Here is a 27,988-nt window from a genome sequence, read left to right as displayed (position 1 = left end):
ATTCTGTATGCATTTTGGCTTATAGGTATCGTGCTTTGACACCAAGCCCTAATGGTAAAGATAATAAAAATGCTCAACACAGGAAAGACATCAGTGAATGCATTCACACACCGGATGCTCACACATGTACAGACATGTGGTTTACAAATGTAAAAGTCTTACGTGGATGTAATATAAAATACTCTTTAGTTCAAATCAAAACTTCCAGGTCCCTTTTTAAATAACAGCAAAAATCCTTCAAGTGCTTTTCCCTTTTGTCTTTCACATCTGAACCATTTTTTAACATTTGCGAGACAAACAATGTGCGTTCGTTACCTGATCAATCTTCGCCCACACTTCTATATGTGCTCACTTGGCCTGCTTCCTGTGTGCACCTGCTTTTCCAACATGCAACCCAGCAGAGGGGAACACTTGGACCATGGACGTATTCTTTAACTTAACATAAACTTCACCTTACCTATTTCAAATTTGTAAAGAATAAACTGTACAAAACATGGACTAAAAATAATTGTTTTTGTTTTTTTTTTTACAAAGTAGTCAACTACTCAGGCTTTAAGAACAATCAGTAATATCAAATTAAAAACTTAGAGGAGATCATGCGGAGACCATCCAACTCACCGCCTTCATCGCCTGAGGACGAAGACGATGAGTCAAACAAACACCCTACCAGACGGGTCACCGCGGAGATATTTGTTGTTTTGTCATTGGTTTAACCAGTTTTACTAGTCAGATAGTACAGAATCAGCTACATTGCTTTTCATGTTGATTCAAACGCAACCTTAAATATTTTGTAGGAGAAACACAGCATACTCACCCATTCTGAAGTCAATGTAGCCTTCGCCTCCACTCATGACCAAGAACGTTTTGGGCTCAGAGGTCACTGTGTCAGAGGATTCAGAGGCAGGGTCATCAGAGCCTGAATCTGCACTGCCTGGAGGAGGCATTGCCTGCCCTGTGACAAAATAAGAAAAAAAAAACAAATAGCCAAGAATCAAAATACAGTTTTAGTTTAATAATTCCAGATTATTTTCTCTTTTAAAATCAACCAATCAATTCATCATCGCAGAGCTACCTAAATGTCACAATATCATCAGATGTACATACGTGCAAATAATCTGACCTATACACGTGGCTCCCAAATTTCATTTAATTTTACAGCATTTGTCTGTTCCTGCCTCCTCATGCCACAGTTTTCTGGTCTGCACTTGCCGGTTACCTGGCACGGTGACAAAAAACTTGACAGCATCTCGATGTCCATGGAAACACAGCTGGGCGTGAGCCATGGAGCAGTATGGCACAAAGCTGCCTGGCATGGCACAGTCTAAAGTGTCATCACCGTAAACCCGTACTGCGCTGCCGGGCCGATTTGGCACTATTCCCGTTGTCCTGTTGGCTGCAGAGTAAGAAAGAAAGAAATTAATCAAATCTGCTGTTGACAAAAGGTGCATATTATCTTGAGCTTGTCTCATGTGATTATGCAGATTTTCCTGTGGTGTATTAAAGCAGTGAAGGCAGCGACTTCAGAACAAGTCTTATCAGCCTAATGGTCAACAAACATGCAAATGAAAGAAAGGCTCACTGAGACACACGCATATGTAACAACACACTCACACAGACACATATTTACACAACAGAGTATGAAACTGATTGCCCATCCAGAAAACTAGACAAAGCAGGGTTATGAGCAGAACTGGCCTGCACACAGTGTCTCTCAGACACGCAGCAGTGCGATCTGTGGTTCATGTCACTCATGACAGCAGAGGAGCTTGTTTGCCCTCATTGTTTCTGAAAGCGTAAACACCCATGCTCTATGTCTCCGACCAAGGTGGAGAGAAGCTACAGGTTGAAGAGAGAGAACCTAGCTGTCCTCCATTTCCAATGAGAGGAGAGTTGTGCAGTATAAACCTGCCAAACGGTGTTGTGTGAGGTTCACAGTGATGGTGAGACCTGTATCCATGGCAACCCCGTCGTCTTTTATTCAACAAGTAGCGCCTGGGAGGTAACAATTGTTGCCCTGTCTGAATGTGCCATAAGAGAAATGTAGGACGCAGATGCACAGTGAGAGGACACAGAAAGGACATATGGCAGCCAGTATTTAGAAAGAGGTTAAAAAACCAGAGAGAGAGAGAAGAGGCGAGGCTGTGTACAGTATGATGCTGAATCATCCCCGAGGCACCTCACGGTGTCTATGCTGAGGGTCTGCGGCTTCCTAAAGTCTAAAGCGGAGGTGGAATATGAAAGAGCAAGTGGAGGAGGGCGTCGAGGGGGCAGCAGCGGGGGATATGAGCTCAATAAGAGCGAGCCACTTGTTTCCACTACTACACTACTACTGTGCTTTGGTTGAACATGCTTTGGCATGGTTTGTCAAACATGGATAAACATAAATGTATAAGAAGAGTTTCATTACACAACATCCAATCTTGATGGGACAGGATCTTACAGATGCTTTATAGATGCTTTTTACATTTAAAGCATTCAAAAAATATGTAAGAAATATTCTACGTATTTACTTTACCCAGAATGAATCTTAATTCTCAAATTCAAGAACATAAACCTTACTGAACTTTTATTAATACACACAGACACATGAAAATATGTTACATATCCTGATGAAAACAAGTGGACATTATGGAGTAAATCTGTTGATGTGGCACAGGAGTGCAATACCTTCAGACAGCGGGATGGAGATGATGACGCCATTTCCTGTCCCCACCCACAGGCGGCTGCAGGACACCACGAGAGCTGTGATTCTCACGAACGAGAAGCCCAGTTTACCCGTACCTGCAACACACGCAGAGCAGACAGAGCACACGTTTGGTTGCTATGTCAAAGAAGAGATAAAGATTTCTGAGACAAGTGACACGTTGGTATGGAGAGAACCGTATATATACCAAGCATCTTGCTGACGTAGGGTTCAATGTCCACATCTTGGAGGTGCTGGTAAGTGTGGGCGTGAAACAAGCGTAGGGTTGAATCCAGTCGGATGGACACCCAGATACCGTCTCCGACCCAGGCCAGCTGCCGCACCTGGCTCTCCTTGCGAGGATGAGCGTCGAATGACTTCTGCTCAGGCATGTCAGATTGAGATGATGTGATGTTAAATGAATGTGCAAATGTTAAATGTAACATTTCTAGATGCCATTATAAGATGTGTTTTACATAAAGGCAGGTTTATATAATATTTTTTGGGTTTGGACTTTGCAGAATACATTTTACCCTTTACCTATAGTAAGGTTTAATAAGTTGATGCTGACTAGAAAAGAAAGTTTAGAAGAAGAACAGAAAGTTCATTGACTGCTGTGACAGCTGTACCTCTATCCTCATGGCCTTTGGCTGGATGACGTAGATCTTGTTCCTGTAGCCGCACCACACCTTGTCATGGACTACGGTCATACAGCGGATTGAGTGGTGGGGCCGGCCCAGATCCAACAGGTGGTAGTTGGTCAGGTCCCACTGGCCGTCTGCTGGCGAGGAACATAGAGACTTGAGAGGTAAGGTCTCAGACGTTTTGGCAAAAATAAAAAAGTATGAATACCAAGATTTAAAAATGATGATAATAATTCATAAAATGTTTTTATGAACATCAAAATAGCGTAACATCATGTAGATTCACACCAAAAACAGAATGAAATGCAAACACTAAACCTGTCTTACAACAAGGAGTGCTATGTCACAGACTTACCAATGCTTCTGTGAAAAATTGCTAGTGTCCCATCAGCCAATGCAACCAGGACTCTCCCTTTAACATGCCTGCAACATGTCAAAAAGACACTGTTTCAGATCATTTTTCTTGTAGATAAAAAAAGTATGTTCAGTAAATACACAAACATCTTCGTACTCACACTATGCTGAGGATGGCGTCTTTCAGCTTGATTGCATGAAGACACTTCCTCCAACGCGCCACAGACGAGTGGACATACAGACTTGAAAATGAGGAGACAGAGAGATACGGAAACAATTACAATACTGGCTTGTGAGGAGTGGATTTGAAACTACAAGAGGAAACTAAACCTGGTGAAAGTATAATTGAAAGAATTTGCTCTCAATGACAAAAACAGAACCACTGTCAGTCTTGATTTCATAATGACTCTCTAATGTGTGTTCATGTTCATTTTTATAAAGTTGCAGTTTCATCATCACTGTATTCACTGTGTGAAGGTAACCTCTTATTTTTTGCTGAGTTTATCACTCCCCCTAGTGGGCACTGTCCTGCTCACCATCCATTCTGAGCTCCTAGCCACATGGTGGGGAGGGCACTGCTCATCCTCAGGACTTCCCCCTCTGACGGGTCAGTTTCTTCGGGCAGAGAAGTCACTCCATCCTGCCCAGAGCCCCTGGATCACAAAAGACAGGAGTTTCATCAGGCAGCAGTCTTTGAGATATATGTTTCATAATACTATGACTTGTATTTGTCAAATTGTATTGTCTAATCTAGAATATCATTCCTCACCTCTGTCCGTCACTGGGAGAGGAGTCAGTGGGTCCCACCCCCAGTGGGTCGGTGAACACATGCTCCGTGTAGATTCCTGGCTGGTTTTGATCCGCTCCCTGGTCCTCCTCTCCCTCTTCGCCCACACCAGCATTGGCCTCCGTTGCTTCCGTTGCCTCTTCCGCCGTAGGAACCCCATCTTCTGCTGGACTGGTCTCTCTGGACAGCTCAACTGTGGGCGATGTGGAACAACAGTGAGAAAGAATGATAAAGTAAAGGTTTGTGTGGGGATTCAAACACACAAGGAAAAGGAAAAAAATGGACTGGCACTAATTATTGGATTGGGAGGAGTGAACCTGGCTTCACAGAGCGTAACATCGGCAAACATAGTTAAAAACAAGACTTTTTCCAGCCGATAACTACCTGAGCCAGACATGGCGCTGTGCTCGGCTGGCTGGTCTGTGACACCTAAGCTGGCTGTCTGGGGGATGGCGGTGGTCCCCTCTGCTGCCATGGCACCATCGCTGCCTGTAGAGCCTACACTGGCCACGCTGCCGGCCAGAGACACCCCGTCACCTTGGCTAGCCTCCAGGTCCTGGGGTACCTCTTCACCTGCCGGATAATCAGTCTCCAACACCCCTGAAAAAAAAACACAAGACTTTAGCAGTCAAAAAAAATGGTGATACAATCAGAGAGGAAGTGTGCAGCTATGGATGTGAAAGGAAGTGTGCAGCTATGGATGATAAAGTGATCGATCAACCTACCCGGCACACTGGCAATGCAGACGACGTGGGTGTTGCAGGCGTAGAAGCTGTCAAGTAGGTCAGAGGGCTGACTGGCATCCAGCACCATAACCTTGGTGGAGGAGTGGGTGCTGGTGCATACCCACACCCTACTGGAAATCTCATCCTGAAGTACCAGCTCCTTCTCCTGATCCCCTTTCTCCTGATCCTGACGGACAATACAAAATCAGACTACAGCCTGGGCATCATTTAATGCAAAGTCTGAAGAACTCATTGGGCCTACAAGGTGTAGTTCCCATTCAAACATTATAATAATACAGAAACACTATAGAATAAGAACAAGTCCTTACTCTCACCTTACTCTCTTGCTCCAGCTGATCCAGGCTACTCTGAGAACCCTTCTTATGTTTAGTAAGCTCTGATATCCTGCCCCCAGACAGGTTGACCCCTGCAGCACACCACAGCTGCGAAACAGAGAGGGAATATATTATAAATTACAAATACATACTTTCCTTCACTATTAAAGGACATGCACAAAAAGCCACACGGTAAATTTAGTGTATATAAATTTTAAGGGTTTTTTAAGCACCTTCATAGAAGCATCCTTCTGATCCAGAGGTCTCAAGTACACTGGCACAGGCAAGTTCATTTTGTTCTCCACCTGTCCACCATTTGCCACCTGTCAGGGTATAAGCAGGTATACGTTTTACTAATTACATGACTGACATGAACACATTAAGTATTAACAAATTAAAATTGTCTGTAGTCAACCTCACTGATCTAATGAAAAACAGCCATACGTCCTACTCAATTTCTGTTCAAACGTTCACTTCCCACCTTGCATTTGCTGGGCAGGCTCCAGCCGTGAGCAGTGACTCGTCCGTCCTCCTTCTGCATGTGGGCCTTCACCTGTCTGTACTGGGCTCTCTTTTGCTCTTTACGCGATGGCGAACTGCACTGGTCCTTTCTACAAGAAGAAGCAAAGACAAAGAAAATGTGATCAGCTAACATAGCTAACATTATATACATTATCACAGGCCATTAGGTTAAAATATTCCCACAAGCGTTGCTGGAATGAATCATGATGGACTTCACGTTATGTGAGTTTCACATGCTGTCCCTTTTTTTTTTTTAGACTTTTCCTAAACATCTCCACCTTCATAAAACAAACCAAACTCACAGTCACCTGACTCCATTACTCACTCTTCATTGAGGAAGTCGAAGGTCTTGGACTTCTCTGTGGGGAACTGGGAGAAGGTGCTACTCCTCTTTACCAGGCCGCCCGGGGAGTTGTATTTCATGCTGGACTGACACTCCACCTTCTTCATAGCAGAGGCACTGGAGGAGGAGCTAAACAGTCTGCTGAAGCTGCAGGTGGTGAAGTTACAGAAAGCCAAGAGGGAGACAGAGCCCACAGGAGTGCAGGGAAAAAGCAAGGTAAAGAGGGGGGTCACCAACCAACCAGACAACGAAGGAATTACCACCAACATTTACTGTACAGTAACGTAAAGCATGCTGGGAGTTGTGGTATAGCTGAGCACTTCCTATCAATTCCTATTTGTGTCTTACCATCAAGTATCAACAGTATTTGTATTTTAACGAGAACCTTTTACAAGGTAGTCTTGAACAGGGGTAGTCAGACTGTAGAGGTGAATGGCATGTGTAAAAATAAAAAAACACACAATATAATGAGCAAAGTCTCTGTGAAAAGCAGCATATATTATATGTTGTCATTTCCCACCACAGACTATTTGAGCTAAAATTGAAATCAAATAACATATGAGTGTCTAATTTTTTAGACATATACTAAATCTGTTATTTCTTATAGTAAAAAAGCCAACTGATCTGCAGGTACAACCTGACTTAAGACAGAACATGAACACGTATTTAGTTTGCGGGGGAAAACTGTTCCTCTTTAGCTCCCTATGAGCAGACAGAGTGGGAAAACATCAAAAGGCACACAGCAGGCAGGAGACAGGAAAGCCCAGGGTCACAAGGTGAGTCATGTCTGAGCAGTTTGTGATAACAACAGCTGATGCACTGCACGGAGAGCAAAGATTATGGATAAAGACACATCAAAGTTGGATCCATTTGTGATGGAGGAGCAGTTCTGTGTCAATGGAGGGCAAGAGAGAGGTTTGGCAGGGGGGAAGGTTTATTTAACCATTTTTACCTAATGCTGCCAATTCAACAGAACATCGCGGAAGAGATGAGAAAAAAAAATGTATTTGAATAATTTGGAAGAAAATGTCACAAAAGTTAACTTGGAAGGTTTTCAAAACAAAAGCCCCGCAAAAGACAGATAATATAGCTTTTAAAAAGAAAGAATAAATTTGAGAGGACTCACAACTGCCAGATGCTGGATTTCTTTTTTTCTGTGAGTGTTGGATTTTCCCTCGAGGCCCTAAAGAGAGGACAAGATGATGAAGATCATGTTAACTGTTGCTTTAAAGACACTCAAATACAGGGTGAGAAAAGTAACTTTAATTTAAAAAAAATGTGATCATGTACATGTGTAAATTTGCAGCCCTGTGTTCTGTACCTAATCATCTCTGTCCACCGCACAGCTTCCTGTAGCTCCATCAGTCTCTCTTTGTACTGGTTTCTTTCCATTAGCACTCTGGCCATTTCCACTCTGGTGAAACGCTTCCTCTGGGCTGTAGGTACATCACTCTGCTGCAGCATGCAATTAAACACACAAAGAAATACATTTAGTTTTTTAGGAATGTCAAGATGCTCATTTTTTAGGAATGAGCATCTTGACAAAACAGGACAGACATGTTATATACAGCATGTATTTGAAGCTGGGATAAGTTTGGCTGCAGAAGACTCACATCTTCTTCATCTTTAGTTTTCTGTTTCACTTCCTCCACTTCCAGTCGCACTCTGGAAAAGATCACTTATTATATATGGAAGACATATAGAAAAAGTTCTGATGTTATTTTGAAATTCACATGCACTGTTGTAATAAACCATAGTCATTTCTATGTTGTAACTGTAATTTACTTTTTGAGTTCCTCCTCCATCTCTCTGTTCTTGTCCTCCAGCTTGGTCTTGGCCTGCAGCACGGCTTCCAGCTCTCCCTGCAACATCTCCTTCTCACAGGTCAACTCGTCCACCTTCAATATCAAGTCTTTATTCACCACGTTCAGGGCATTCCTGGAGAGATGTAAGGAACAAGGCCATTTTAGTATAATTATTCAGTATTTTTGATGGACATCAAACATAAAAGCCATTAAAGCAAAACCATTATGGCTTGTACTTACTTTGTCTCAAGCAATTGTGAATTCTCCTGAATAAGATTTTCAACTTCCCGGCCCATACCTGATCAGAAATGATGATGATGTTAATATTTCATTACATAAAAAACTATTTGACAATACGCTAGAACAGTGACTACATGAGTGACTACATATTAAAATGCACCACTGGAGATTATTTGTACTAAGATCAAATCCAACAAGGCACTACTTAAGATGTGAAATATCTCCTAGTGAGATATTTGTTACTGTAGGTTTCACAGTACAAGGAACTAGCACAACACACAAACCCACAGCACGTCACATGACTGACAGGAGAAGGATGGATAGAGCGGGTGAGGTCTTACCAATCAAACTAAGGTCTGAGAAAACCATGCAATCCAAGTCAGGCGGAAAGAATAAGGAAGAGAGAGAGAGAGAGAGAGAAAGAAATGCGGATATAGTTTGAGACAGTGAAATGACCAAAATGATGGAGGAGCCAGAGCTGAACATGTAGCCGTTGACTCCGCAAGCAAAAAGGAAGAGCTGCTGCCGAATCTTTAAGGCTAGTTACATTTGTCAATCGCAGCAGCAGAGAGAAGGAAAAGAGGATAACACAAGGGCAAAAAATATATATATTTTAAGCTGTAAAAAGAACAGTTAGGCCAACAAAGGAAGCATTAAACTCTGTCATTCATGCACCAAACTTTGTCAAAAATAGTCAAATGTAGGCAGCTGAGAAGCTTTACAGCTGTGCATTAGTGAACCTATTGAATGCCAACTGTTATCAAACATAATGAAGAAGAAGCCGTGAATGAAGAAGAAGCTGTAACGATGGCGGATATGGCAGAAAGTGACCAATGAGAAGGGGTTAAAGGGACATCACAGAAGAATGTTAAGCTAAGGAAAGGGTTTGAGGTCATACACACCAGAGTACTCCACTGGGAATATGGACAAAAGCCAGAGGATGAGACACGGGAGAGAGAGAGGTGATGTTAACATGGGTAGATGGCTAACACTGCGTAGTATAACAGCTGGACCAAAGCACGTGGTGTAGCATTGGAGCAAAGAGCAGGTGTTGGAGTAACAGTGAGTTTGTAACTAGTACTATCAGCAGAAAATCAGCTATTAGCCAAACATAAGAGCTGAGCTTCAGTAAAACAACCATTCTGAAAAATCCAGAAAAGCAGTGATTACAGAGAAAAGAAATATTCACAGTTATTACGCATCATTTTGTATGTATTGACCTACGCTTCTGTGATAAAGCAGGAAGCACTGCTGAAGTCATTTACATTGTATGAACTTTGGCCAAGAACACCACAACCTGACGTGGAGTCACATTTGCTGATTTTGATTTTCTTAATGGCTTTGTTAGTGACTGTAAGTTAAACTGTATGTTTGTTTTTTTTTCAGGATCAAGGACGTAAGTTCAGCAGTGGCAGTTCACATCTGACTTTTTTATACACACTGATAAAATTTATTTAGTGGAGATGCTTTCAATTGGCACCACACTTAAAACGTCTCAATAGGCCTAATTTTAACAGACACCTACCAGCCTCTTACACGAGTATTTTCCAAATAACATGTATATACTTACACCACATACAAAACAATGGAAACTGAGTTTTTTTTTTTTTTATTCCCAGGAAAGACATGTCACTACATTTCACTTGGACAACCACTGAGTCAAATCGTAACTGAACCAAGACATTTCCCTTTCACTACAGACTGTCACAGCAGTTTATCCAGAGGATCTGGCAGGATTGCTGCTACGTTATTCCACTTCAGTGCCACATTGTTCTAATGAAGATAGAGTTCTTACTCACCCAGCAGGTCGGCCCCCTCATCCACATCCCCTATGAGCCCAGTGCCTGCAGACGACAGCTCCTCAAATAGAGAGTCTGTATTGCGGTCAAATGCCATGTTCTCAATGCCTTTGGTAGGCGTACTGGAAGAGTAATGACAACAGGAGGTGATGTTTTGCTCTCCTGTGAAACTCTGGTTAAAACTGGCCCAACAAGCAAGTTCTTTGTACTACCTGCAGTGCTTGTAACCAATGAGATCCATGTCCAGTTCAGGGGTGGACTCAATAATGTCCTGCACATCTGAGCTGTCCTCATTTTCAGGCAAACCTTCAGAAGACACAGAGCATGCCAGATTACCAAAGAGAAGGATCTGCAAAAAGTGTCCTACTTTTTGATATTTTTAGATTAAAGTAACAAAACAAGTTTCTTCTATGCAACCACCAAAACTAACAAACAGCTACCTACCCACTGATATGGATCTGGTTCCTGGTGCAGCCTGCACCTCTGTGCTCTTACTGTTCCCATCTTCTTTCTCCATGTCTGAGGCGGTGGTGGACATTGGTGTGGCCGACTTGGAGCCGGTGAAGTCTGACATCTCATCCTATAAACACAGTGGACTAGTTTATGACAACATTTACAGAAAGCTGCTCAAAGTCCAAGGTCAGGACTACACTTAAAATGAACCAGTGCCAAAATGAAGGGATAAAAATGTAATAAACAGATACAGACCACAAAGAAAACAACACAGCAACACAGCTGATCCAACAGGTTAATATGGAACAGAGAAGGTGCTAATCACAAACTAGAAAAGGCGAGAGATTCACTACATACTCTACACATGCAGACACAAGTGCCCAATCTCCTTAAGCTCTTACACTGTGCAGAGCAAGAGCATTGTAATGATCTCAAACTGAAAGTTTACCTCTAAAACTGATTTTCAGATTAACGTTTAGCTCTCTTTAAAAAAAAGAAAAGAAAAACAAGAAAATTCTACTTAGACCAAGAAAAACATTCTTTAAACAAAAAATCTGAGCTACAGGACAGTTTTGTGAAATTGGAGCTCAAGAAAACATCAGGGAGCCTAAAAGAAACACTATAAATGATGATGATGACTGTATGTCTTTTAGATGCACTGAGAGAAACGTGAGCAACATAAACACATACACAGAGCTACACAGATTGCGGGGAGGGGCTTCACATGACATCAACTGAACATACATCATGGCCACAATGAGAGCTGCCAGTCTACTTCTATTACACAACACAACTGACACGGGATCCACAAACTAAAAATGGTTCAGAAGAAACTGAAATGAGAAATCTACTGGAATAAGTCTGTTACACAACTACAGCATAAAGAGAAATATAACTGTTCAAATGTATAAATGTTATGTTATTGCCCAATGGGTGATCAATAGAAATCTACATGAATGAAGCAAAAATGCAAGCATATGAAATATAAGACCCATGCATTTTAACTGAAATGAGAAGCAAATTAAGAGGCCAGATGCAACCATGCTCTTGTTCAATTTGACAGATTAATAATCCACCAATCGATAATAATCAACAACAATGTGTGACACAGCTGATTTGCTGTGTGCACTTATTTTGAGAGGCCTACAGACAGGACATGGTTGCATGTAGCACAAACTAGCACAGGTGGTCTGTGACGTGAGGGTCTATAAATGCACAAAGTGAGAGGCGACGCTTTTGAAAAGATGAAACAGCAGCAGAGTGAAGGGGACTACTGAAGCCCACACACACACGCAAAAACACAAACACTGTGCTGTCCACAGCCAATGCGGGCGTGCTGCTGCTGCTGCGGCTGGCACTTCCGCCGGCCGACACTCATCCAACTACCTTGCAGTCGTCTGCCAGTGAATTCCCCCAAGTAGAGTCCTGCGCACTCTTACCCTCCCTTTCCTTTGGGGGGTCGACAAAGTCCAACTGCTTGGGGGAAGGGGGGGAGAGTAAGAATGAAGCTCACATGTGCAGAAGCAGTTCAGGAGAAATGCATACACCTCAAAGAGTGCATGTCTGTGAAGTGAATGAAGTACTATTGTGTGAATGTTTGGATTTTAAACTGTTTGTGACGTCATCTTGGGCTATAAGAAACTGTGGTGGGAACTTTTCACTATTTTCTGACACTCATTAGTAGTTGCTGCACCTAATAAGTAAGTAAAACTGTTACTCAGTAATGATATTATATTTCAGCTATGAATTGCTTGAATGAAGCATTTTTAAAGTCCATCTTAAAGCAATACTGACTTGCCCATGTGTCTATTGCAACGGTTACTGGTTGCTGTTATTCTTCCTCATGTTCATGCGGGACACAAAGAGTTCACTTCCTAATGCTGTTTCAGTGTAAGTGGTGGGGGACAAAATCCACAGTCCTCTTTCTGTGTAAAAATGTATTCTAATTCCAATTCCAGGGTTGTTAGTTTAAATTTCCCTCTTTGTGTTTAGTCTGCTCTACACTTGATTTGTCATCAGACTGCTGAGGCCTCATAAGCCTAACCTTGGAATGTATTTTTCCACAGAAAGAGGTTCCTTTAAATTAAACTAAATGCAATAATATATATATATATATATAATAATAAATAGAATTAATCCAAAAAGGCAATGGGATGATTTAGCTTTTATGACTCATATTGTGGATGGAAATTAGCTCATGGCTGGCATGCAGGCATATGCATGTCAGTAGCCTGTCGTTCCTTTTCACTCACCAAAGCAACAGTGTCCACTCCCATAAATAAATATGACGTCTCTGTTCAACTCTAGTCTGCCTGCATATCAAAACCACTCGTGTCCAAAAGGCCATGGCTCAACAATAACCGTCCTGTAGGACTGATTACATAAGAACCAATCACATTCCAGCTAGCCTTTTTCTCCCTCAGTGACTGGCTGTGAGCCATACAGCGGCATCATTCCCATCATGCACCGTGCGGCAGAGCTGATGTCCCAGTTTTAACAAAAACGCAGCAGTGGGAAGAAATAACATTGTCACCCTCCAGGTCCTAACTGCCACAGATACAAACGTAGCTCATGTAACAAAAATGTTTTGGAGAGTCATTGTTTTGCATAGAGAAGAGCTTAATTGTAGTTGACAGAACATAACAATTATCATGTGCGAGTTTAACATGAGCTGAAATCACTGAAAATACACACCATGTGACAAAGCTCAATATCACTATCAGCATAATATCAAAAAGCAAATTGGAGTTATGAATATTCATGAGATTCATTTAGCGATCTGCCTAGTGAACGCACTAGGGGAAGTTTGCATATTCATCAATTGCTAAAGAGGAGGTTGAGGAGGATGTCTGAAAACAGAGATCGCCTTGTCAGATGCCTACTAAAATACGCTTAAGCACGCCCGAGCCCTATCAAAGGCTCTCTATTTTTAAATGAACCCAAAGCCAAAACTGCAAAACTCTTCTAAAAACACTCAGCAAGGAAATGGGACTACAGCAATCAAGTCATTCTCAATATTTTAGGTTTTTTTTTTTATGTTTATGACACTTATTTTGATAAGACAAGATAAAACAGTGAGTGTATTCAGGTGGTAGTTAATATTCAGGTGTTAAACAATTAATGTAGTAAATGTACAAGTAATGTAATTTTAACCATTTGCTCAACAGTTTAGTGAACGGAGTAATAATGGGATCAGACTACACAACGTGTTTTTCAACATTTACAATCATCAGAATTCAGACAATCAGCATTTTGAACATCACCAAATAGGACACACAACTGAGATTCTGGACCAAAGATAATTAGGAAGAAATTAGCAGGAGGACACGATCAAAAGAGCCAAAACATTCTAACATGTTCTAACATGAAAAAAATAACACACTGGAGTAAGCCTTCACATGGAGGTGCCATCCACACACCTACCTTGAGGCTAGTGTTGGACCGTGGCTGTGTTGGGTCAGGGAACCTCCACCCCTCTGTGCCCAGTGTCTCTGCTCTGGCCTGGGGGTCTGGGATTAGCAGAGACGCCCCACCAGATGAAGGGAAAATCCCCAAAGAAAGAGGCCGCTCTCTCCTGGAGTGGTGAGATGGATGAGGAAAAAAGATTTCTCATCTTGTCTCATCAAGAGACAAATTTCAGAATGTTGAGTTTGAGTGTTTGCTGTGGTAGTGTTTTTATTTGCAGGTAAAAGATCAGTCGCACAATAAGTTCACATAAACTTGTTCACAGGTTTGGTCCATAATGTTATTTTCCATGAAAGGTAAAGTTCTTTCTGGAGGGATTTGCATCTGTTTCTTAACACAAACTGTGAGATCTTACCTGACTCGACCGACCGTGCTCGACTCTGAAGTCTCACTAATCTGCTGCATTTTGATCCTCTCTACATGTTCCATATAATTATGGATCATCTGCAGAAGTCAAGACAAAAGACTCAGAGGAAACTAGTTATGAATGGCATTAATGATTACAACTCCACAACTTTTCCTTCCTTCTTTCCCCTGCCCACTTACCTCTGTGTGTCTCTGATGGAGGGAGTTGTATTCCTTCTTGAGCTCCAGCTCTCGTTCTTCTAACCTGCTGACTGAAACACATGACAACGCTGCTCAGTTGAAGGAAGTCACTATACAAGGAGTGAGAAAAGGAACATATGTGTATGATTTGCCAAATGAGAAAAGAAACTTCTGAATATTTCCATTAGGATCTGAACCATAATATATTTCCCAATAACATAACTGTAGTAGAATTACATAAAAGTGTGTGCATAATTTTGTTCTACCAGGCAGGCAGAGGGGGTAATCTCATTCAAATGGGTGTTGGGCCAATTTAGTAGGTGACAAAAACACCTAATCTCCTATTAGTGTGTCACGTTTAGCATAAGCCACAGAGAGAGCTGCTGCGACACATAGATACATAAAGCCGGGATACTATCAATTACAGCAGCTAAAGCTTCTGCATGTTGTGTGATGATGTCTCGCCCATGTGTGTATTCTGACACTACCAGGGGATTTTATTCTGCTATCGTAAGTCATCAAATTCACGGAGACATGTAATGAAGTGAAGGGTGAACAAGCTGTACACTGGCGAGACGGCTGTAGTCTGAAGTAATCCCTCCTGCGTGTTCGTATTAGTGATGCGCAGGTATGACAAATCACTGAGTGGGGAAGCTGAACGTGAGGCTGAACATTAAGGCTATGACGCTTTCCAAGAAATGTGTTTAGCACGGGTCAATAAAATAATTTTCTTTCTGTATTATTCACTCCGGATGTGTACAGCTAAACAATGCTACAGAAATGAAAACAGTGTTTGCCTGATCGGTGAGGGAGCTGCGTAATCATCCACTAAGGTCCATTTAATATAATCTCATACATCTGCTGGGAAACCCAGAGGGTGAGATGAGTGTCTGTGTATAAATCTACATCATCAGAGTTTTGGATGCCTTTTGCTTGTCCGATGCAGTATAACATGCTGAGGCCTTGCATTAGTGCAACACATAAAAATAGAAGCATATCTTCAATCAGTCAGGACCACAGTATGATGGTGCAGATGAGAGTTTCAAAGTGTCCCAAATTGGAGTACAGAACAAATAAGACAAATAAAACTACACAACTACAAAAAAAGACAAGGCAAGTGAAATTAAAACCAAAACAAGAGCCAGGAGAAGAGCTTCAAAAATCCTGTCTTTGAAAGCCTTACTGTCATTATCTATTATCTGCTAACAGCTGTAGCCTTATTAACTCTAGAGTAGCTGTGGACTCTGTCCTTGGTGCCTCAGGGCACAGTCAGCTCAGGTGCTGCCACATACAGTCATAAATAAATGATTTACCATTAAGGGGGCGGTGGAAGAGGATTGGCTGGGGCCCACTGACTAGTTACATGAGGGGTGTACTCTCAAGGGTCTCCAATTTCCCCAAAGACAGGGAACAGATAATTATGACTGACAGTGGAAGAAAATCACAAAACAATTTACATTTGATTTTCCAGCATAAGCCAAACACTGAGCTACTTATGTTTATGTTTGCCTTGTTAATACTTCAGCCAAACATTAAGACATGGAAGAAATTCATGTTTTACTCCCCCTCGCAGCTTTTGTATGCATGAATCATTCACTTCAACCAGATGTGTAGCTTTGCCATTTGATACTAGACCAGTCACTAGTGTGAATCCACCATTTCCGACACGACAGAACATCTGAGCCAATTGCTTTGCCTCCATTCCTTAATCCACCAATACGATGGGCAGTAATACACTGCCGCATTAGGAGTATGGGAATAACAGAAATCCTATAATCCCATTACTGTTACCCCTGCGAAGAGGGAGAACGAGTGTGTGTGTGTGTGTGTGTGTGTGTGTGTGTGTGTGTGTGTGTGTGTGTGTGTGTGTGTGTGTGTGTATAAAAAGCCAAGAGAGAGACATCAAAGTAGTGAGGATGATGACATGAACAGAGTAAAAATAAAAAAATAACCAATGGAGAACAGTGACTGTGAGAAGAATGACTGTACTTACTCTGGTCTGCATAGTTCTTGATCTTGAGCTCCAGTTGCCGGGAGTGGGACTCCATTCGGTCCACATTGTTCTGCAGGTCCTTCTTCTCCTGTTCATGAGTGTCCTCAAACTCCATGAACTTCTACTCAAATGCAAACACACAAACACAAAGAGCTTGCTGAGACTACCCGGCACTTAATCTAAAACCCATCATTTGCCATTAATAACTTGTCACTCTTTAAAGTGATGATTAGTGGGGTCTTTTCTCATTTTCTAACATTAAAAAATAAGGACTTGAACATTAAAAAATAAGGACTTGAACTATATTAATATGCAACTATATTAATATGCAACAAACCAGCCGTACAAGTAGTCTATTTTATGTTACTCAAAAGCTAATGTAATAGTCATAAGAATGGTATGAAGGCAATGGCTAGGAATCTGTTAAAAATACAATGATAAAAAATGCTTTAATTAATCTCCATCCGTGGTAGAAAATAGGTTAATTCATGATTATAACAAACGTACTTCATTTTAATTTCCTGTTAAAATTTTGTTAATTCATTGTTTTATTAAAAACAGGCTTGGAAAGAGTTAAAAATATACTTTGATTTGCAGATCGGGATTATTGTAATCCATTGCTCTGTGTTCGATTGCTAGAGTCTCACTCGGCCAGTAGAGGGGGGCGCGCAGCTCGCGCTCATTCGTTACAACACGAAACTTGATGGAAACTACATCGCGTCTGTGTCGTTCCTATTATTCTCCAGTTTTACAGGTAAGAATGTAGGTTTTTGCATGTATAATGATGCACATACGTTGTGAGGAATCGGCAGGCTGTAATGTGTTAGACTATGTAACATTTCATGTATATTTTGTCGGCTAAATGTAAATCGTTGTTGTGTTAGCCTGTTTGCTAGCAGTGTTAGCGCGGACCGCGGCACAATCGCGGTAGCGATTATGAGCCAATAGGGTTTATGGGTGATGAGTGCATGATTGGGTTGATTTAAGCCAGAGGTGTCCAAACTGTTCCACAGTGGGCCATGTGGCTGCAGGTTTTTGTTTTATCCAAGAGCACACAGTTTGACCAATCAGCTGTCTGAAGACTGAGATTAGTTGATTAAATGAGTCAAGTCTGGTGTGCTTCTGCTTGGTTGGAACAAAAAACCTGCAGCCACACGGCCCTTTGTGGAACAGTTTATTAGATGTGTAATGGGGGTGCTGAGGGGAGTATTGTGTTTTTTTTTTTTTTTTTTTTTTTTTTTTTAGAAATGTTGAATCCCACTTTAATGTATCTTTTGCGTTTGAGGACTTTAAAGTGCTTAGGGTCTTACAAACTTTACTTTTATGAACTTCAGTTAGTAAAATCTGGTGCTGCTAAATCTTTAATTCTTGCACCAAATGTGTCTGATAAATTCTGCACTGACGCAGTAAAATAAGTATTAAATGCAGATGCAATTTCATTAGGATCATTAGTTAAATTCCTCTGAATTCTCAGTTCATGTCCCTTTCCCTGGTTTTGCTTGCTGTCTCTGTTAGTTTATTAATGTTCCTCCATATCAATTTACTATTTCCTTTTCCTTCTTCAATAATATCCATAAAAAAAGTTTGCCTTTGCTTTTCTTAATTCATTCACTACTTTATTGCGGAGGCTTGTAAAAGTGCGTCTATCTTTAATTGATTTAGACTTCAGTGCTACTTTCAAGGCAAAATCATGTTTTTTCATCAAGTCCCACAAGTGGTCATTAAACCAGGATAGGTTACTCTTATGCTGTCCATTTTTAAAGGTTTTTATGTATTTTTCTTTAATTCTGTTTATTGTACCTATAAAGGACTCACAAGAGGCCTCATATCATCTGTGAGTAAAACATCTCTCCAATCAGTTTGACTTAGTTCTTCCTTAAATGCATTCATGTTTCCTTATTCCATAGGAGTGTTTAATTGTCTCTTGTTGGTAGAACCTATTTTTTGTTAATTTCCTTGCAATGAGAGTCATATTGTGATCTGACAAGCCAGTGAGAAGATTATAAGATTTAATAATTCTCTCAGGCTTATTACTGAAGATGAGATCAATTTGTGTTTTGGAGACATTTGTTATTCTTGTGGGACCATCTATTCGTTGAGTCAGTTCAAATTGATTTGTAAGTGCTTTTAGCCTCTTTCTAGTTGCTTTTTCAGCCCAGTTTAAATTAAAATTGCCAAGAACTATACATTCTTTCTTTATATCCAATTTTTTGAGCAGGTTCTGAAATGCTCATAAAACGTGACATCAGATGACGGTGGTCTTTACACGCCTATCACATTAAATGACATATGCTGAGACAGAGTGATAGTGATGGCAATACATTCAATTTCATTTACACGTTAGATCGATTTGTTCGCATCTAATGTCATCTCTCACGTACATAAGCAGCCCGCCGCCTCTTCCTTTGTTCCTGTGTTTTCTGAAAACATTGTAGCCAGGCATTGTGTAAGAAGCTACAGGCGATGATTTGGTTAGCCATGTTTCAGACAGGCAGAGGAAGTCCAAATTTGAGTCGGTAAACAGTTTTTCAAGTTGTTCAGTTTTTGCCCCCACGCTACGAATGTTCAGATGACCTCCAAGGAGACCTTTCGGTTTTACGCGTGGGTCCCAAATGATTTTGGAGTGCTGAACAGTTTGAAAGAGACCGATACTGAAGTGTTTTGTGATTGCAGAGTTTCCGCATGGATGTCCCTATTGACCTGTGTTACCTTGATTGGTGAACGTCCCGGCTGGGGGCAGCAGATCTTGTACAATGTGGACATGGTGAAGGAGTACAGGTACCTAGGGGTGTACCCAGATCACCAACTGGACTGGTCCAAAAACGTGGACACTGTGTACAAAAAGGGCCAGAGCGGTCTCTATTTTCTGAGATGACTAAGGTTCTTACATTGCCTTACATTGTCCTAACATCTGCCGGACAATGCTGCGGATGTTCTATGAGTCTGTGGTGGCCAGTGCCATCCTGTACGCTGTTGTCTGCTGGGGCAGCAGTCTGAAGGTGAAGGACACTAACAGACTCAACGAGATCATCAGGAAGGCCAGCCATGTTGTGGGGGAGGAACTGGACTCACTGAATACAGTGACGGAGAGGAGAATGTTGTCCAAAGTTAGGACAATATTGTGCTCTCCCTCACACCCTCTCCACCATGTGCTGATCAGTCACAGAAGCTCGTTCAGCAACAGACTCATTGTACCACGCTGCACAACAGAGCGACACAGGAAATCATTCCTGCCGGTAGCAATCAAGCTGTATAATTCAGAACTCATGTATACTGTGTATGCTTCATTCTTAAACCTCTAAACCACAAACCTCATGTACATATCTCCAAATATTAAGATGTCTTTATGTTTTTCTATTTTTTATATTATTTGTATATTTTGTATATTTTTATATTTTTTATTATTATTTTATTGTTCTGTTTGATATTGGAGTATATGTATACTGTACTGTATACTGCAATATTTCTACTTTATTTTTTATTATACTATACTTTTTATTTTTTGTTTCACTTCATTAATCTTATTTATTTTAGAAACATTTTTCTCTTGGTGAACACACTCTATGTGCAATTTTCTTCTTTTCTTCATTTTGAATTGGGAGTTTGTAGGTATGAATTTCCCTACGGGGATTAATAAAGTTTTTCTGATTCTGATACAGAGACAGGTCCCGGATTAAGCTGCACGTCGCCAGCAAGAAGAAGGGTAGTCAACAGGTAAGCGAGCAGCTTTCTATATAAACATGAGGCTTTATCTCTCGTAGTGTTGTTGGTTTGTTCACATGGAGCTCATAGTATTGCGGTGTCGAGAGTTAATCGGCTCCATTCATTGTGTGTGACAGGTTGCATTGGTGGTAGTGTAGCGTCTCGTGAGATCATCAGCTGATTGATCCCACAGCCGCGGACCGCGGGATGGACTGTTTGTCAGACAAAACGTATTTTTTGACAATGTCTTACATAATAGCACAGGTCACATGTACCTCTGTGGAAATATAACATGCACAGTAATGATGGATATATAAATACATCTGATCTGGGCAGGAACTTTAACTTATTGGTCCATTTCCTTCAAGCCAGACCTCTGGGCGGGAGCGGCGGGAGCTGTGTGTGTGTGCGTGCGCGTGCCTGCGTGTGTGTCAGCGTCCACATCCTGTCCAGCTGAGCAAGCCAAGGCCCTGATGTGGCTGGCCTCCTTCCTCTGGACACATGAATCTTACTGTACTTTGTTTTACAATTGCATGTTACAGACTAAATGTCCAGACTCAATGACAAATGATCAGAACATCACATTCACTCTTTACATTTGTAAAATTATGTTTGCTGTAGATGGGAAGTGGTTACTATAGGGTTTTCATTCATGTGTAACTTTGTGAATTCAACAATGGATTCATCTATTATATAATTTCTTAAGCAGAATCCCCAAAATTCACCATTTTCAGCATGTCAGACGTGAATATTTTCTTAGTCTTTTATGATAGTAAATATCTGGTTTTACACTGTTTGTCAGACAAAGGCAAATGAAGTGGTCACTTTGGCCTCTTGAGGCTGTGATGGGCATTTTTAGCAAAACAGAAACCAAAGAGAAACTAGAGAAAAGATGCAATTTAGTTTTATTAGTCTGAACAGCTGACTAGATGCTTCAGGCTTAATCAAAATCAATGACTTCCACACAGTCATCAATATCATAAGTAATTCATACTGTTTAATTTTATGTCTACATCTTCAAATTACATTAGAGACTAGAGGTAACAGAGCTGCAAAATGATCAGATCTATGCCTGTACCCAGCCACAGGATGACCTGAAATCTATAATCAGTTAAAAAGCAATGAATGGGCAACCCAGGGAGTAAAAGGTCTTAAAAAAAAAAAAGAACAGTCAATACATGTGAAAGCTTGAACTGATCATCTCATCTAGAAGCTCAGCTTCCCAGACAGAAACATGACACCCTTCGCCACTCTTGTAAAGTGGGGGTGTCAGTCCCCGATGCCAGGATGACACTAAAATCCAAGACAAAGAAAAAAAGGAAAGGAAAAGAAAAAAAAATGTCAAAATGCAAGCTGGGGAACGCTCCCTTTCTGCTGGCTTCTCACAAAGGAGCACATGACCTGGAAGTAATACCTTGCCTTTCCAGCAGGCTCAGTGTACCCCTGCTCACTCCTCCTCAGGTCTGTGGACAAAGAGTCTTTCCCAGGACAGTCCCGTAAACGCTGGTTTAATGACTACATGTACATTTCTGTTTGACACAACGTGTTACTAAAACAGAGCGTGATGCCATTGTCAGTGTGTTAGAGTGTTTGTGTGTCTGGTTGTCACCCTGCTTCATTGTCACAGCGTTTACAGAGGGGTCTACATGTCCCCAGCATACTGAGCCAGTGTCCCTGCTGTCCTGATGCCCTAAGTCAAAGCAGCAAGCTGGGACAGACGGCCTGAGTCACATCACATCGCCCTTCATACAGAGGATCACGCCCAGGAGGCAGGAGAGTCACACATTCAAACCACACTCATTTTCGGCATTCTCCCAGCCAAAAACACAAATTCCATAACACACACATCTAGATTTTACTGGCAATGTCTCATTATTTGACTGTTGCAAACTTAATGTAGCAGCTGATTAAATTCTATAGATTTTTTTTATCTTGATTTGTTACTTTAAAAGGAGTAATCCACCAATTTTACAAATCAAAGTCAGTTTACTTGTCGTGAGGCCATCATGCACAGTGAAAGGCTCTGCATGTATATGAATGACATTTTCCATACAGTGTTACTTTTTACTTCTACTCTAGAACATATGATAAGCTTATGAAATATAACACACATTAAGATTAAACCAGTGGTTCAAGTTGCCTCCAAAGAGACATTTCCCTCCTTAACTTCTCAGATGGTCTCATTTAAGTAACTGTATGATGCCCAAAGACGTTAAAGGATATTCCATTTAAATGTATGCCATCTGAATGTAGGTTTGTGTGATATATTTCTTTGAACTTGTGACCCTGATATATATATGTTGTGATATATATTTTTTAATTTAATGAAAAGGATCAGACTGGTAACCAGTTATGTGGGTAATGTTGGGCCAAAAGTGCTTTGCACAGGGATGAATGGTGGAGATGATGACCTGCTGGAAGTGCAGGGTGCTGGTAGTGGTGGTAGTGGTACACTGTATACAGAATACCATCATGATAAATGGTTTGGGTAAAGCTGTGGCGGGATGTTATGTGACATTTATGCTTAGGGCAGCTATTTAACAAGCAGATTTGGATATCCTTCTCTCTGCCTGCCTGTCTCCATCTTCGTTGCCCTGTGTTTCTTTTTTCTTTTAAACGTATGTTACAGTGATGGCCCAAAATGCTGAGTCACTTCACCTGCTGTTCCTTCAGTCTCACGGGGCTCAGCGGTGACTTCACTATCTGATGCAATAGGCGAGCTGCTAGATTACAGGTGTATTTGATGTTGTTTTGTTTGTTATAAGTAGATTCCTTTTCTGAAGCAGTGAGGAAGACCTTTCATCCTTGAAGTAGAGATACTGTGTTATGTCACTGTCCATTCTGCTGGGAAAAAAAACTGCCAATGCAAGGAGAGGGCCCTTTCAGTCTGATGCTAGCTGCCTTGTTTACATCCCCAGTGAACACCAGGGATGCTCCTCGGCCACGTGTATAGGTTAATTCATCGCTAAGGGATGCTGAGAGAAGGAAGCGCCTGAAGCAGCCTTCGTATCCTCCCACCAATAAATATAAAATATAAGGTGCTGACCACACAAATGTCGTTTATTATCCGCCTCCATTGAACTCACCTCCTCTGCATGTTTCCTCAGAGCTTTCTCCCGCTCGTACTGGGTGATGAGCTGCTCGTTGTCCTCCTTCAGCAGCTCCAGCTCCACTTCGTGCTCCTGGTTCTCCGCGAACACCGAGTCCAGGTTTTCCAGCACGGCCACGACCAGCGGCATCAGCTCCTTCACCACATCCTCGTCGTATTTACCGATGAGCCTCTCGAACTCGCGGTAGATGGAGTTGGCCAGGCCCGACACCCGCTCAGACATCATCGCTGATGTCCCCGGGTCGTCCTGGTACACAACTCCGTCTTCCAGCTCCATTTTTAGTCCTCTCCCTTTCAGCAAACAGGACCAATTTATCCCGCGTTACCCCGCCACTATGAACACCGCTATCCGCTCAACTGAAATAAGCGTTTCTTTACATAAACGCACACATTGAGGACATTAGACGGCAGGACTATTACGATGCAAGAGAGGCTACGTGGATTTCCTCCTCTCTTTTTTCCTCACTTGTCCCATGCTGCCTTCAAATGCTTTTCCAAAGCCTCTACTTCCCAATTTCACTGATGTTCCCGAAAGAGGTCTATTTATATATTTGCAATCTTATGGGAATAAAGTATATTCACATTTCATTCCCACAACCCAAGAAATAGGAGTTGGCCTATTCATCCAAATTTTAAAAGCTAGTGGAGTGTGGCTGTTCACTGTGGAGCGCCGCTTGGTTTTTGAGTGCTACATCAACAGGCTACGACTTGCATAAAGAATTTATCTGCGCAGTGTGTTAGATTTTTGAATATATTAAAATGTTTACACAGTGTGAACAATGACATGTAATTAGGTGATAAACAACCAAGAGCTTTTGAGTCACAGTGGTCTCTGTGTTGTTTTTACTCCCGGTGGCCTTGTAACTCCAACATTTCCGACGGTCCGTGAAAGCACCATCATAACAGCTGAGTTGTTGACGAGATCACGTGACAACGTCACGTCAAGCCAACAACGTAAGATTAGTTGCACTGACACAGAATTGTACTGATGTCCACAAAGTCATTTATTACACAATAAGTTACCCTAGATTAAGTTATACCCTGAAATAGAGAACTTCATTGTTTGTTTGCTTCGTTTGTTTGGCGTTTGGTCAGTGACAATATATAAATATTTGTTTTTAAAAAATCCCTTCATTGTCATAGTACAGGTCAGGACCTTGTGTCCTCCTGTGTTGTCTTTCTCTGCATGTGTCTGTGCATACATTTTTGTTTATATCAGCCAACACACCTGCTCCTCATCATCCCATCAGCTATTTGTGTTTTCTGCCTTGTGTTGTGTTTTCTGCCTCTGACTAATTTATGTCTCCTGTGTTCCAGGATCACCCACCTGTCTGCTTTCATTCACCGTGCCAACTGTACCGTGATCCTATTTACAACAACACTCGTGCAACTTGTTTGGCATTAAAAGGTAATCTACTGTATGGACTAGAAGTAATTAATTAATTTAATTAATTATTTGATAAAAGCCAATGACAAATTTTATTATTTATTTTATATGGTTTTACCTTAACAGCAACACAGTAGCAAAATCTTTCAATATATTCCAAGTCCAAACTACACATTGAAATAAAAAATAAATAAAACTCTTTTGAAACAACAGCTATGTAACATATGTTTCACTTTTCAAATTTTGTCCTTGTTATTAACCTAGACATTTAGATGCCTTTTGACCTGCTGATCATCATCACTGGGAAACTACAACACTTTATACACAATAATGCAAAAACTCAAAATGTACTGTAGGAGTGATGCGAGCCTGCTTGATGCATATCTAGGTTTTAATTGCATCAGGCTATTGCACGGCCTATCCATAATTAATTAAGCAAAGTATTAAATAATATAAGTATTTAAGATACTGAATTAAGTATTAAGATAACTTGCAGTAAGTACTATATAGGCTGTGTGACATGCTTGCAAATGAAAACCAAAACCAAAAAGCTATTTCCTGCCGTTGTCACATTTGCAGACATCAAAAGTTTGTTCCAAATCATGAAATGAAATAGACTTTTTTCATGCAGTGATAAACAAGATTTGCCTCAGCAGTATGTAGCTCTACTGATTGTTGAGAAAGTCTTCTCCATAGTGAATCATATGTGTCAGTGCACACAGAATCAGTGTATCAATGTCATCGTCAGTGTCGATTTCTTCGTGGTAGTTCTTCACAGGAAAGATGCAGTTCATTGGAATGCCCAGCAACACATTCAGTCTCTCCATCTAAATTTGAACAATGTGAGATTTGAGAAATGGCAGCAAAGTACTGACCACATGAGACCTCTGTGATGTTCTAAATTATATACTACAAACTCATAAAATCACCTGTAGAAACTTACCAGTTGCTTCACGTACTTGCTCTTATACACATTCTTTAAATTGCTGTTGACCTCAGTGCAGGCTTCATCAATTTTGGTGAGAAGAGCCAGCTGGGGAATCCCTGTCGATACAGAGCAGAATCCGGGTCGGTCAAATCAAGGTTGTCATGTTATTTGATTCAAATTCAAAAAGGCAGTATCTAACTCTAACCCTTACCCATGTTGCTGGCTGCAATCCTGACATCCCTCATCTTTCTGGCAGTTTCAACAGGCAGTATATTTAAGGTGGTGGCAGAAATCACACAAACCAGAACATGAACTCTGTCATTTACCCTGGGGTCTTTATTGTAGCCTTCTTCTTTCTCAGATAATGGGGCACCAGGAGAGAACTGAAAATGATGTAAAATTGGATCATAGAATGACTTTTGCATGTAAATAGTTTATGTGTATATGAATAAAATTGTGTATCCAAAACACACCACAAAGCTGCATTTGAAATGTCAGATAAAGCTAAATGAATTAAAGAATTGTACTTTGTAACCCTCCTTTACGTGTCCCTCCATGGCCAGTTTGATGTCGTCCACTCCAACCCCTCTGCTTGAGCCCTTCTCAAGGCCCATGATGTCAGTGAAAACAAAAGGGTAAAAGGTGCCTGGCCCTCCTTTGCTGATTTTGTAGGTTCCGTACTGTAAACCAGAAAAGTTTAATGACAATAGTGCCACCTACTGAATAAAGACCATAAGGCAGTGTGTCTGTTTCTCTCTGGTTTCATTGCAGTGTTGCTAAACTATTTGTCATACCTTAATGGTGAAGCTGTCCTGAGAGATTGCATCTGCCAAAGCTCGACCTGCCATTCTGCCTTTTAAAACACTGTCAACAGAGTTGATGAAACTGGACTTTCCAGAACCAGCTGGTCCATGAAGCAGGATTCTGAGTGCTTTGAGTTCATCTTTTTGAGGATAATACTCCTTCACAGTTTTCAGATATTTCTCTTTGTCACTATTCAAAAAAGAACATTTTAGATAGATATTAAAGCTGAATCAACTTTGTTGCAAAGAATGCAAAAGTTTTGTGGTTGAAGCACAGAAAGTGGTCAGACTGTGCAGGATGTTGCAAAGAGAATGATAAAAACAGGAAATTAAGCTAACAGTTTCAATGAATTATTTTGTGCGTTTTATTATGCAACATCATAGTACATTTATTAAGCATCTACAGATACTCACCCCCAGGGAATTTTCCTCCATTCCTGACTAAAAGCTGACAGGAAATTGAACAAAAATTAACAAGACAAATTAACATTAACAATTAAGAAATTACTTTAGAAACACATTTTGACAATGCGCCATTTTCCTTATAATTATCTTATAGTTTGAGCTCAGTTTGTTTTAAATATCTTACTTACTAGGAGAATCGGCCTTGACTGGTCGAGACTTCAGTGCTCCCATAACTGCAAAATACTAAATATACATGTAAGCATGCACTCAAGTAAATTGCCAAAATTATAATGCTCATGTGTCGTCCATTGTTTTTAATGGGGCAGATAAATAAGCATTTCACTTTCACGACGCCATCGTTTGCTACTACAGCGTTTCAGGATGGGCATCATAAATAATTCTTACCTGAGAAGCTGTGCCGCTGGAAACAAAGAGGTGCTGAAAATCACGATACTGGTTTTAAGGTTTTGATGCCGCCTAATGATTGTCTGATTTCGGTTTTATAGCATTTGAGTGTTAATATGAATTTGAATATTATATCAGTGTGACTCTTGCCGATAGTTGCTGATCAGCAAATGGTACATGGGTTGCAAACCACATCTAAACTAAACTTATTCTTTCGATTTCCAGGGTCACGTGTTTCCTTCTTGGTCGCCAGCGCTGGTGTGTATACAGTATTTCTTATGTACCAGTGTCACAACTGACAAAACCGATTTAATACCACACAAATAAAGTGTGCTTGAGTTTCCTTGCCTGATGTTACACCACAACAGAGATGTCCGCATTTCTGGCGTTGGTATAATTTATTGTCCCCTGACAAATGATAAAAATAATTAACAAAAACATTTGTTCAAGAGGAAGATATGGACAAGTGAAAATATAATAATACTTACAAATGACACCAGGCAATGAAACACATATAATAAAAGCCAGTAGGAGAATAGGAGGCTCACTGGAAGG

General features: G+C 41.0%; 2 protein-coding genes across 9 annotated transcripts; both read right to left on the bottom strand.

The window, feature by feature from the left end:
• Nucleotides 1–644: 644 nt before the first annotated feature.
• spag9a (sperm associated antigen 9a) lies at nucleotides 645–23,960 on the bottom strand. 8 transcript variants are annotated; one of them, XM_041062568.1, is made up of 30 exons: nucleotides 23,483–23,960; nucleotides 16,695–16,815; nucleotides 14,702–14,772; nucleotides 14,511–14,599; nucleotides 14,114–14,264; nucleotides 12,077–12,163; nucleotides 10,682–10,817; nucleotides 10,450–10,543; nucleotides 10,238–10,359; nucleotides 9,341–9,352; nucleotides 8,439–8,496; nucleotides 8,179–8,331; nucleotides 8,007–8,058; nucleotides 7,715–7,848; nucleotides 7,520–7,576; nucleotides 6,376–6,540; nucleotides 6,010–6,139; nucleotides 5,762–5,851; nucleotides 5,529–5,636; nucleotides 5,194–5,380; nucleotides 4,853–5,068; nucleotides 4,451–4,661; nucleotides 4,218–4,334; nucleotides 3,843–3,923; nucleotides 3,683–3,750; nucleotides 3,313–3,464; nucleotides 2,892–3,063; nucleotides 2,668–2,781; nucleotides 1,217–1,393; nucleotides 645–952 (listed from the first exon to the last, which is right to left on the bottom strand). In XM_041062568.1, exons 1-30 carry the CDS (start codon nucleotides 23,780–23,782, stop codon nucleotides 780–782), a joined length of 3,798 nt encoding a protein of 1,265 aa, XP_040918502.1. In that variant the 5' UTR covers nucleotides 23,783–23,960; the 3' UTR covers nucleotides 645–779. The 8 variants fall into 8 exon arrangements, with proteins under 8 accessions (XP_040918502.1, XP_040918503.1, XP_040918504.1 ...); XM_041062569.1 differs by having other exon boundaries at nucleotides 3,313–3,461; XM_041062570.1 differs by having other exon boundaries at nucleotides 7,715–7,845.
• A 1,018-nt stretch (nucleotides 23,961–24,978) lies between these two features.
• LOC121198288 (interferon-induced protein 44-like) lies at nucleotides 24,979–27,650 on the bottom strand. Its single transcript, XM_041062299.1, has 8 exons — nucleotides 27,434–27,650; nucleotides 27,217–27,271; nucleotides 27,038–27,071; nucleotides 26,615–26,813; nucleotides 26,348–26,500; nucleotides 26,032–26,203; nucleotides 25,836–25,936; nucleotides 24,979–25,719 (listed from the first exon to the last, which is right to left on the bottom strand). Exons 2-8 carry the CDS (start codon nucleotides 27,257–27,259, stop codon nucleotides 25,558–25,560), a joined length of 864 nt encoding a protein of 287 aa, XP_040918233.1. The 5' UTR covers nucleotides 27,260–27,271; nucleotides 27,434–27,650; the 3' UTR covers nucleotides 24,979–25,557.
• Nucleotides 27,651–27,988: the final 338 nt, after the last annotated feature.

This window comes from Toxotes jaculatrix, chromosome 18 (genome assembly GCF_017976425.1).
Source record: "Toxotes jaculatrix isolate fToxJac2 chromosome 18, fToxJac2.pri, whole genome shotgun sequence".
NCBI classification, from domain to species: domain Eukaryota; kingdom Metazoa; phylum Chordata; class Actinopteri; family Toxotidae; genus Toxotes; species Toxotes jaculatrix.
This window is presented reverse-complemented; position numbering and strand designations above follow the sequence as displayed.

Excerpts from the sequence above, each read along its gene's own strand:
- spag9a (XM_041062568.1), bottom strand. The coding sequence starts at position 23,782 with ATGGAGCTGGAAGACGGAGTTGTGTACCAGGACGACCCGGGGACATCA. Across the intron at positions 10,360-10,449 it reads ATTGGTTACAAGCACTGCAG|TACGCCTACCAAAGGCATTG; the intron begins GTAGTACAAAGA and ends TTACTCTTCCAG. Across the intron at positions 1,394-2,667 it reads CTCCATCCCGCTGTCTGAAG|CCAACAGGACAACGGGAATA; the intron begins GTATTGCACTCC and ends CTTACTCTGCAG.
- LOC121198288 (XM_041062299.1), bottom strand. The coding sequence starts at position 27,259 with ATGGGAGCACTGAAGTCTCGACCAGTCAAGGCCGATTCTCCTA. Across the intron at positions 26,501-26,614 it reads AGGACAGCTTCACCATTAAG|TACGGAACCTACAAAATCAG; the intron begins GTATGACAAATA and ends TCTGGTTTACAG. Across the intron at positions 26,204-26,347 it reads ACGTAAAGGAGGGTTACAAA|TTCTCTCCTGGTGCCCCATT; the intron begins GTACAATTCTTT and ends CATCATTTTCAG.